The sequence below is a fragment of the Belonocnema kinseyi genome, chromosome 2, assembly GCF_010883055.1.
Source record: "Belonocnema kinseyi isolate 2016_QV_RU_SX_M_011 chromosome 2, B_treatae_v1, whole genome shotgun sequence".
NCBI classification, from domain to species: Eukaryota; Metazoa; Arthropoda; class Insecta; order Hymenoptera; family Cynipidae; genus Belonocnema; species Belonocnema kinseyi.
The window spans coordinates 71176832-71188065 of NC_046658.1; the positions used below are offsets into that span (position 1 = coordinate 71176832).

Here is an 11234-nt window from a genome sequence, read left to right on the forward strand (position 1 = left end):
GACGAGTGTACCAACACAACAAAACAAAAAATTTAAAACTTGAATGTACGTAGCCCGCGAAAATTGAAAAGTCACCTTACTTTTTGAACAAACCTCGTATATTGCCTTACGTGCTTCATTGGATCGATATTTGACGAGAAACATACTAAACGAGAAAGAGTCTGGTTCAATTGTCAAAATTATCGTCTCGGTCCGTCTCGTTTCCACGTAAGTATTAGTTCAACTGAACGATGTCGAGCACTTGATTTTAGACTCCTGTCGAGATAAATTGTTTCTACTGTTCTCTTCTGAATTTAATTTTTCATCCATTTCCTATTTTTCTTTCAATATTTAGCATCAAAGACATCAAAATTCAAAATAAGTGGATTTCGAGACGATCCGACATGATCAAAAAAAAATATTCAGCAAGTAGGACATGAAAAACCTTTTGGGAGGCGAGTGAAGTCGAGCGAGGTAACCGATTTTCTTGGCTCGAATGCAACACTATATTGATGAAATATCAGTCTACAAGTAAATGTGAAAAACTGTCTTTATTCACAATCTAATCATGATAAATTTCATGGGCGTAGTCAACCCTTCTAAAAATCTGGGTGCTTACAAAGCTTAATTTTTAAAGAAAAATGTATGTCAGAATAAGCGTTCCAAGATTCAAGTTGCAAACGTATGTTGTAATTAATTTTCCAAAATAAAAAAAATAACTGTGGGATAAATCATCCATTGCAAAGAATTGTTTTCAAACCCCCCTAAACATGTCAACTTTCATTTCTAATTTTCTTAATAACAGCACAATATGCAGCAAAAGTTAGGTCATTTAAAAGCTTCTGTATAAAAAAATTGTTTAATCACATTCATCCTAGAAAAAAAATAGGGCTGCAGCACCTCGCCATACAGAATATGTATCTATGAGCGTTCTTCAGTCAGAAATAAGCTGGCGTTCGTTTGGTTACAAAAATTCGTTTCAGTTTTGAGATATTGATATGAATTAGAACGTAAAAAATACGTTTCTGCTATTTCTTTATATTCTACAACATTTGGCACAATGAAGAAAATCGGTGAGGTTCTCATCAGGCACTTTCCTTGTGAGGTATTCCACTTCTGACGTTAAAAATCATTTATGTTTGTAGCAAAATATTAATAAATGATAATAATAATCTATAAAAAATTCTTTATGACAGTTTTGTTCTCTTTTATGTATATTTAGGATATTTTTCTACTGTTTTTTTATACTTGGCTGAGATTCGCTACCGAGAATCTTGAATCCGGAAATGTATACAATAAAATGTAAGACTTGCTATTTTTAAACATTTTGAATTGGAAACAATTTAATTAGAAAATGTCAATAAAAATTAAATTAGAAATTTTTTAATTGTTTACTTGGATGAATTTCTAATTTGAATTTCTTCAAGAAAAGCCTGCATTTTTAGAATAAGGAAATAACAACACATTCTACATATAATAAATCATATAAAATGTATTTATCTTGACTAAGAGAATGAGTACCAATTATTTACATGTTCTTCTGGGTAAACTATCAATTAAAATCTTTCCCAACTATACAGATTGCAATTTACCATGGATAGAATAATCGAGACCACTATATTAAAGCAAATCAATGCAATACTTTAAAATTTCACCGGAAAATTTGTATTCTGAGAGTCTTAAAATAAGGCCCTCATTTTCTGCAACCTCTTAATCTTTATTTGACTAAACAGAGATTGATTCACCCTGACATATAGAGATGGTCACAAACATTTTAAATATAATTTTTCTTTTATCGAACGTAGGTAACATGTATTTATGTGTAGGTATGTGTAGGTATGTGTAGGTATGTGTGTATATGTACATATGTAATCTCGAAAGCTTTTGAAGCCCTCGAAAGCGCAAACGTATTGCTTTTGAAAGTAGCAAGGTATTCAAGTAGCAGGGAGTTAGCCTGCAATTAATAGAGTGCTCGTATCTACAAAGCAAATACCTTCACCTTCGTACGACATAATTACGGAGGAATTATAATTGTGACGGTGATCGTGTATAATGATTACGACGTTAATGACAATTACAAATAAGTGCCCATGCATACTCATAAATTGTGTGGTGGATTCGTTCTAGCGATTGGCACTAAGAATTCAATGACAGACGAGAATACTGTTGGTTAATACCTTACAGGTAAAAATTGGAACTTTAGGATACTATGTTATTGCTTGTGTATCGCTACTTTTTACACAGAGTTCACAGACTAAAAATGTATATTCATCGATATTAGAAATTTGTTAATCATTGAGAATTGATCAATTGTAAGTTTAAAGTAAAATGGAATTTAGAAAAGAAGTGAACTCTGAAAACAAATAAAAGTATCTGTTAAACAATAAAAAATAAGAAAGATGTAATAAATCTGCTGTAGCACCCTCCAAATGCACATCACCGGTATAATATTTTCGTACTGTTTAATCTGTTTAATATAATATTTAGAGTTCTCCAGTCAAGAGACTTACGAACTATTAAGTAAAAAAATCACAATTTACAATAAAGTAGATAATATTTTACAATTTCCAATAATATCCTTAAAATATCTTAAGGACTACCATCTCCATATTGTGATTTTTTCACTAACGTAACATACAATTACAACTTAAAGGTAGATCCTACTTAAATGGAAGACAAATCTTGGTTTTTGAGCGAATCACATAACGAAGGAGTACTTGTATAAAAAATATAAAATAAAAACAATTTCAGACAATAGTCATACAACAAGGGCGAATTTCCGAGATTCTTACTGAAAGACGAGTTGATTTTCAATCAAATACCTGAGAAAGTTAGCTTCGGGCTTTTAATTATAATTTATAATTCAAAAATCAGAACGTATATCGGACATCTTTTTAGGATTATCGTATGGCAATTCATCGGCAGTAAGGAGGACGAGAGAATTTTATAATACTCAGACCAAACGTAACATCAAGGGAATCACCAAAATCTTGATGATGTCCTAATCTCTTTTGTACATGGATTTAATGATTTCAGAGAACCTTTTGGTTCACATGATCAGAGGAGAAATAAATAACGCTTAGACATTAATGTTGCATGGTTTTAACTCCATGAACTGGTAAGGCACGTGTAACGTAATGTTGTTGTGTTCAACGAGTAAGTGACCTCGCCTGGGTGATGCTCCAACGACGAGGACAGTTTCTCCTTTTAAGAGGACTACCTCACCTTCCCCTTCTTCTAAAATAAACAAGTAGAAAAAAAAGAATTAGGAAACTTAAATTATATTTTTAAATACAAGTATTCACAAAGTTTAGAGTCATGAAGTATATTTACCAGGAAAAGGTGTCTTCATCACTCGGGTTTGAGGATAGCCTAACTTTGTATTTCCTGTGACAGTATAAGATCTGCTTGGAGGTACAGGTGGAGGTCGTTCCTGAGAAAAAGATATATATGTACTTTTTTAGATTGCACTTTTTACGGTACAAGTTTAAAAGAACCATCAACAAAACTGGGTACCAGTTAAAAATGTTAGGCAAAAATAAGGTTGCCCAATGGAGCGGAAAGTGTAAAAGTAGAAGAACAAATGTAACAATTTCAGGAGCTATTAAAATGAAATAATTGTATTTGGAAAATTGATTATAAAAAAATGAAAGAATTAGTTTGGGAAATAGAGAATATAGATGGGGCATGAAAGTATTGATCTAAAAACTAACAAATTTAATAATTTTATGGAGAAGCAAGTCATGAAGAAAACAAAAAGAATAAAGTTTCTCAAGGAATCTGTATTATCATCAGAGAATAACAAAATTTCTTAACTTCTTTATAGACTAAATAGAGCCATGCATTAAAATTTGTTTTGAGTACATTTTTTCTGAATAGAAATCTTTTCATTTCCCTCCGCTGGAATCGAACCACAGAAATTTCAATTCCCGGTTGGGTGCTTTCCCATTAAGCTACCAGAGAGATCGAGAGAAGAATATTTTTTCAGAACGACACCCTTTATTTTTCCAGGTGTTAAAAGTCCAATTTTTTAAGGAATCTGTATTATCATCAGATAATAACAGAATTTCTAAACGCCTTCAAATAATAGATGGAGCTATGAATTCAATTTTGTTTAAATTACATCTTTTCTGAAAAAAGGTCTTCTCCTTTGAATTAAGTTTGCAAATTAGAGACGAAGGAGTGAAAAAGAAAGGGTTTTTATTTTCACGATGAAAGGAAATTCAGGAAGAAGTGTAAAAAAACATGGAATTCAACAGAAAAAACTACAAGAGGTGAATAAGAAGAAACGGAGGAGAGATTTTTGGAAGAGTTTAATAAAGGAATGAATAACTTAATTTCATATCAAGGAAGTTGATCATGGAATGGAATTCAAGAATAAGAGGATATAAGTACCGATAGATAACTTGACTAGATATAAAAATTAAAGTTCTAAAATACTTGCAACTAAAAGAGTGGATTAAACGAAGCTAATCATAAAAGAAGTCTAAAGAATCCAGAACTTATTCTATATTGTCTTTAAACAAACTTTATTTACCAAGTCCAGACCGAAGAGAGTGCAAGTTTGCTGAATCATTTTCTGATCTGCGCATTTTTCGGATGGATCTGGGGGCGGGGTTCCCGTGATAGGTTGGGGCCTTGGCCGAATTCCGTTTCCGGTTACGGATCCAACAGTCAAATTCCTCTGAATAGTACCAGTGTTACTACTTGGTGGTTGGGAATTTTGCTTTTGACTGAGAGCAGAGGTCATCCCCATTTTCGTTCTTCGCAGAGGCCATCTTCTTCGGACCTTCCAGCCTCTCCATGTAGCCTGTGAATTAAATTAGATAAACAAAAATTATAAATACGAAATAAGATATACAATGAAAACTTCTTGCATTATTATTTTATTGGATATTCAATGTAGATCAATATTTACGTACCTGTATAGAAGTTGCAGCTTTTCTTCTGGTTTCAGATCTCAGATGTTCCAACTGCTGCCGAATACCTTCGCTGAGGAAAATGTGCCTCTTTCCAAGAGCCCAACTTGTGCTAGCACTGAATTTACTCTTTACTTGTTGAGCATTTTGTAAAATTAATTTTGTGTCTTCAACTGCTTGGTCTTCAGCTCTTCGTAGTTGCTTAAAGGGAGCGATCAGTCGGTACCTAGAGTTGAAGGCCTTAAACCTCATTCTATGAGGATATCCTAAAAACAAATCAATTAGTTGATGAAGTCATGTCTAACTATTAGATAAAAAGTAGTTTACTATGTTTTTCTAAAACGATTAAAACTGCTTTTAACGTACCTCCAGCCATTAAATTTACAGTTTCCAGGACTTGAAGAGACCTAATTTGACGCATAGCCACCCCTCTATCCAAGTGCATAGGTGTTTCTGAAGCATTGCTTCTAATACATCGAACAAAATGAGGTCTTGCATGTACCAATGTCCTCAAAAGATTATCCAATCGAGTATGGAAATCCTGAGTTAAGGTCGAAATTGGCTCATCTCCATTTAACCTGGAAGCAGGAATATTAAATATTAAAATTGCTAAGGTTCTATTTGTATCGTACATCTACATATTTGAATAAGAAATATTAAAAATCTAAATTTATTATTAACAATAAGCTCGTAACTTACAGATCAGTATGTGACGTAGGGGATATTCGAAAGCTAACTCCTCTGGGAACGGTATCACTTGCATAAAGTGCCTTTAGCTCGCTTCCAAATAAATGTGTTGCAAACCCAAAATTGCAGGTGTGTTTGTAAAATACTGCTACTAGATCATCAGGCACCACATCCTTGTTCGTATCTGAAATAATGAGTAACGAATATGTAAAAAGGACAAATGTCAAAAGTCATTCGATCGCAGATTTGATAAAATTATACATAGCATAATTTTATATTCATATCCTTTACCTAGAAAATCTGAAGCATCGTAGGTGACTCTCCCAGCGAAATGTTGTATTCCAAATGATCTACAGTCAACAGCCCTTGGTTCGAAAAGCCTCGGATTTTGTTTGTGCTGTACTTTCACCTTAGCAACGTAACTTTCTGCTGTACCACGTATCGAACATTCAACATCCAACATACTTAATAATCCAGTTCTCTGTAGACAAAATCATCATGATTAAAAATTCTTTTAAAGAATTGGTCACTTATTTATCAAAATGTATATACAACTTACCAAGGATGAGATGAGGTCGATACAAGGGACATTATCAACATAATCAACTTCAACATCACAATGTATGCCTTCATCCCTGCAACTTTCGATCGAGCTTTTGAAAATATGAGTATTGTAGAAATGCTGCATTGTCTCAGCACATAGATTAATGCATAAATGTTCGAGTTGACTTGGTTTTGGATCCTCGAAACCAAACATGTCCAGGATTCCAATAAATCCGTCGGTTGCATGTCTCACTGCATTGTTTAAGGCAGTCATACTTCTTGAACCAATTCCACCTAAGCACATTTTTTTATTTAATCAGGCAATTACAAATTTAATATTAATTAGAATTAGAATTAATAATAATTAGCTCATGCTATATTTATATATACATTCTGGAGTTAGACTTTACCTGCTGAACTACCAATAGTGGATGCATGTTGACTCGTAACTTCAGCCTGATTGTGGACTGACTCATTGGAATCAGAGGAAAGAGTTCCAAGAGTTGAACCTAGCCTCTTCAAACTGTTAGCTCTTCTTACTATGGTTGCAACGGTTCGACAATATAGTGCCTTTGCCAGAGAATCTCTCGTCATATTAGACTATATGAAAATAAAAAATAAGTATCATGTACTGGAAAATATTAATATATTTCAAATATTATACTACAAAAGTTTTCTAATTCTTCAGTATTTTCATGTGGATCCTTTCACAATTTTATATTAAATTCAAATTTAATATTGAGCATGATTAGGATGAATCAGTTGATTGAATCTCAACTGATGATAAAATATCAATGATATTATCTGTATTTCATCCCTTTTTATTATCTACTTTTTGATATTCATCGGTGTCTTTTCAATAATGATTTTATAGTTTCGGTTAATAATTTTGAGGAATTTCAGTTCCTTTTTATTTAAATTTCAATCGTAATCGTGATTACCATATTGGCATCGCAGACGGACTTGACGAGCTGTCCACGAGCATTATGGGTCCTGGAGGTAAGTCCTCTCAGTAAAGCTGGCGGAGGTACACCTAAAAGTGCCGCCACAGATGCCAACTCATTCTCTCCGATCACTCCGACCTCCACTCCAGGGCCATCAGTAAACCCCACATTTCCAAGAATCAAAACAGCTGCTAGCACTCGAACCACATCCAAAAATGGAATTCCCAGAACCCCTGAATTGATCAAAATTCATAAGAATTTGTTAATCGAGTCCTTTCATAAAACGGCATTATGAAATATTACATAACCATTACAGATTCAATTCACAAGTAATCTAAGAAAAAAATTGAAATACAGGGTGATTTTAATCAACTATGCTATTTCAAAAACAAAGTTTAACTTTTTACACAAGTCAATTCGACAAATTGTAGTCATACCTAAGCAGGCTTTCCAGGCTTGAAACCTCACTGCATCCTCAGCTTCATCCTGTCTAGTATCTCCCTGTTGTAAATACCTCAAATTCTTTAGGTTATAACCCTCCAAATTTAGTTTCACTAAAAAAATAGAGTTTATGTCTTACTACATGTGATACCAAATGAATGTTTTTAATATAAAATCATAATAATTGAACTACGAGTGTTTATTGAGAAATTTAAGAAGTGAGGTGAATTACCTCTTTCATCATGCGAAAGACCAGCAAGCATCTGATAAAAAATATGATAATTTTTTTCATCTGGTAAAGGTCGTATAACCCTCGTTTGATCTAAAAAGTAACAGTGGATTTTTGTTCTATAAAGTGCTCCATCGGTTACTTGAACCTCTATAAAATGACCCTGGATAACAAATATAATCCTTTAATATAATTAAGTGATTGAATTAAGGATTTTTCAAAATGCTCATTTTTATTGAACTCACGATTCTCGAACTTTCGGAATTTGTGGCAGTCTTGGCCGAACCTAAGGATCTGAGAACAGTGAAAGCAGCAGCCAAGTGTTTGAAGGCATCGGTTTCAGGACCTCCACCAGCAACGTCAAAAAGTTGCCTCAGTAATAACATCGACGCATAAGTTTTTCCTGAACCACTCGTGCCTGGAAATTAAAATAATATTTGTCTTAGTTTAACATTTAAATTTAATTCAGAGAAATAAAATCTGCAGACTTTAAAAAGCCAATTAAAAAAGAGAAAAATGGACATAATTGGAATTAAATTTGAAACATTTTTAATGTAGAAGCTTTTCTGATTAAGAATTTTTTAAGGTATAATTTAAGGAAATTGAAAGTTTGTAAATATGTAAGCTTTCCCTATCTGCCATTTTTTGTAATTGAGATATTGTTCGAAATTGACTCTTGTTACAAGTTGAAATTTTTAATAAGTGGAATATTTGTATTTGGAAGCTTCTTCAGTTAAAAGTTTAGTATGTATCTAGTTCCACTCTTTTTAAATCAAAAATAAAATATTCTTTCAATTTAGAACCATTTCCAATTAAAAACTGGATATTTAAAATCTTAATATATAAAAATGTAGTAACCGTTGAAGACCGTGAGTTAAAAATGAGAATTACCTTTGTATAATTGATTGAAGTAATTTAGCAATTCTTCCAACAGGCAAGAACTTACTATGCACAAATATTATTGGGCGTTTACCTGAGAGAATGATCGCCTGAGGATATCCAGTTTCTGATTGCTGTCTTACGGCCTCCTGCACAACCCTATTTAACTGGGGCGCCAATGGCACAGCCCTCGTACTCGTCAAAGTCAGGGGATTTCCCACGTCCGTGTAAGGATTAATGCTAACCAGGATGGGACCAACGTTCGTCTAAAATCAGATAATATTGTCATCAATCGCTGTTTCTTGCTTTACAATGCATCTGAAAATTTCAATTATGGCACTGCTGCAAAACCAGAAATGGAAACAATACACTCGCGTACAAAAATTTAAAAAATAGATTTAAATTTCTTTTTTAGTACTCCTAAACTCCAGAAAAATACTTTCCAGCGCAGAATAAGTATGAAGAAATTATTTAAATAACATGAGTTTCGCAAATTCTTAAGTCAGGGTGGCTGAGAAACTTCATTTTTTTATTATTCCCTGATTATTTTTTTCTTTTCCCTGAATAATGTTTTCATTTACTCTAACCATTAATATTTAAAAAGCAAAATTATAATCGCGTAAGATTTTTAATATATAATCTTTTAAAGTTTAAATAAAGGAATTTTAAATTCTTAAAGTATTATTCTCCGTTACTAATTTTCAACCCAAAAAATTACTAAAAGTGAGTAGTCTGCATTAATAATGTGAGTTATATTCTTTTGAATTTAAAGAAATATAAAATAATTCGACTCAATTCGAGTTAAATTCAAAAGAATTCCAATGAATAAAAGGAAAATCAGAAAAATTGCATTGATTTGATTAAAATTGCAGTAAGTTTAGAGAAATTTAGGAAAAATAAGAAGAACTCGATTAATTTAATTAAAATTCAAGGCGAATTTTTCAAAAATTGAAGTGAATTGAAACATTTTTTAAATATATAAACAAATTGTTTGAATACAGTAAGTTTAAAATGAATTTAGAAAAATTCAAGGAAATTCAAGACTTCGAGATGAATTAACCAAAAATTACAAAGAAACCCCATTCCTTGAAAAAAGTTAAGTGGATTCTAAAGAATTCAAAAGAATTAAACAAAATTTATGACAAAATTAACAAGAATTCAGGGCAAATTCCAAATGAATGAAAAAGATTTGCAAAAAAAATATTAATATAATAATAAATCTTTATTGAGTTCGTAAAAAAAGATATGTACATGGCGCTCAGATATAACACGAGAACCCAAAGGGCGAGGTACAGCCTAAAGCTGCTTTCAAACCTTAAGAGTTCTTAAAATCCTATAAAATAATTAAAAGCCTTTACAATCTTTAGAAATCCCGTGAAATTATTTAAAGCTCTTAAAAATTTCTTAACATTTTTAAACATACCCAAATATATTTTAAATCCTTTTAAGTCTTTTAAAATCCCTTGAAAGTTTTTCATTCTGTTGAAAATGTATTGAATACTTTTAAAATACCTTCAAATATTACAAATTCTTTGAAATCACTTAAAATTATTGATCTCTATTAAAACTACATGAGGATGTTTCAAATCCTTTAAACTCTTTTAAATTCCTTGAAGTTTTTTAAACCTTGTAAAACTACCTTAGAGTTTTTAAGAATACTCTAAAATCTTAAAAATTCTACAAAATCAATTAATTCTTTGAAATTCGTTAAAATATTATAAAACTCCATGAAATTACATGAAATCTGATGATATTCTTTGAAATCCTAAAAAAATTATTAGAATTCTTTGAAAGTTTTTAAAATCCTTTAAAGTTATTGAAATTCTCAAAAATAGTGTAAAACCCCTTGAAATCTTTTTAAATATTCTAAAAATGTATATTTCAAATAATATTGTTCCATATCTTTCGAAATTCTAATTCATATCCTTGGAAATCCCTGGAACATTTTCAAATCTCTTAAGAATGCCTTGCAATTTCTTAAAAATATCCGAAAATCATTCAAAACCTTTGAAATATTTCAAATTCATTCAAGCTTTTTGAAGCTATTAAACAATTCCTGAATTTTTTTAAAATACCCTAAAATCTTTAAAATCTTTTGGGATCTTTTTAAATGACTAAAATCTATTAAAAATTTATTGATATCTTTTTAAATACTCTAAAATATTGCAAATACTTGAAATTTTTGTAAATACCATAAAATTGTTAAAATAATTTCAAATTCCTGAAAATGATTCAAGTCTATTACAATTTTGTTACAACCTATTAAAAAAGCCTAAAATATTCTGAAAAAATTCAAGAAAATTCAAATATAGGAATAAGCCTGAATTCATTAGTGGGGCAGCTTTGATTATTATAGGCAGTTACTTAAAGTGCTTCTTACAGAAAATTGCTAAATTTGCGATTTTTTTTTAAATTCCTGACCTGCGGCATACTGATAAAATCTTTCGATTAAATTTAATTTTATAGATACATTAATTAAAAATTGGGCAATTTAATGGAATTTATTAAATGTTAGAAGAGACATAAGAAGTCACAGAAACACGAGAGCCTTCATGAAAAAATGCATGGACATAAAAGAAGCTAGAGAAGTATGCCAGGACAGGAAAGTATGGC

At 31.4% G+C, this 11234-nt stretch overlaps 1 protein-coding gene across 3 annotated transcripts in view; it reads right to left on the reverse strand.

Annotated features, from left to right (window-relative positions):
• Positions 1–1498: 1498 nt before the first annotated feature.
• Positions 1499–11234, reverse strand: part of LOC117168157 (unconventional myosin-IXb) — a 74779-nt gene continuing 65043 nt past the window's right edge. For 2 of the 3 annotated variants that reach the window (XM_033353584.1, XM_033353586.1), the window contains exons 4-17: positions 8716–8887; positions 7988–8160; positions 7746–7905; positions 7510–7626; positions 7070–7305; positions 6539–6728; positions 6145–6422; positions 5877–6066; positions 5598–5769; positions 5265–5476; positions 4902–5164; positions 4517–4789; positions 3313–3412; positions 1499–3216 (exon numbers count right to left, since the gene is read on the reverse strand). In XM_033353584.1, the coding sequence (XP_033209475.1) occupies positions 3059–3216; positions 3313–3412; positions 4517–4789; positions 4902–5164; positions 5265–5476; positions 5598–5769; positions 5877–6066; positions 6145–6422; positions 6539–6728; positions 7070–7305; positions 7510–7626; positions 7746–7905; positions 7988–8160; positions 8716–8887 (2694 nt within the window). In that variant the 3' untranslated portion in view covers positions 1499–3058. The remainder of the gene's footprint in view (positions 3217–3312; positions 3413–4516; positions 4790–4901; positions 5165–5264; positions 5477–5597; positions 5770–5876; positions 6067–6144; positions 6423–6538; positions 6729–7069; positions 7306–7509; positions 7627–7745; positions 7906–7987; positions 8161–8715; positions 8888–11234) is intronic. The other variant, XM_033353585.1, reaches the window with a different exon arrangement.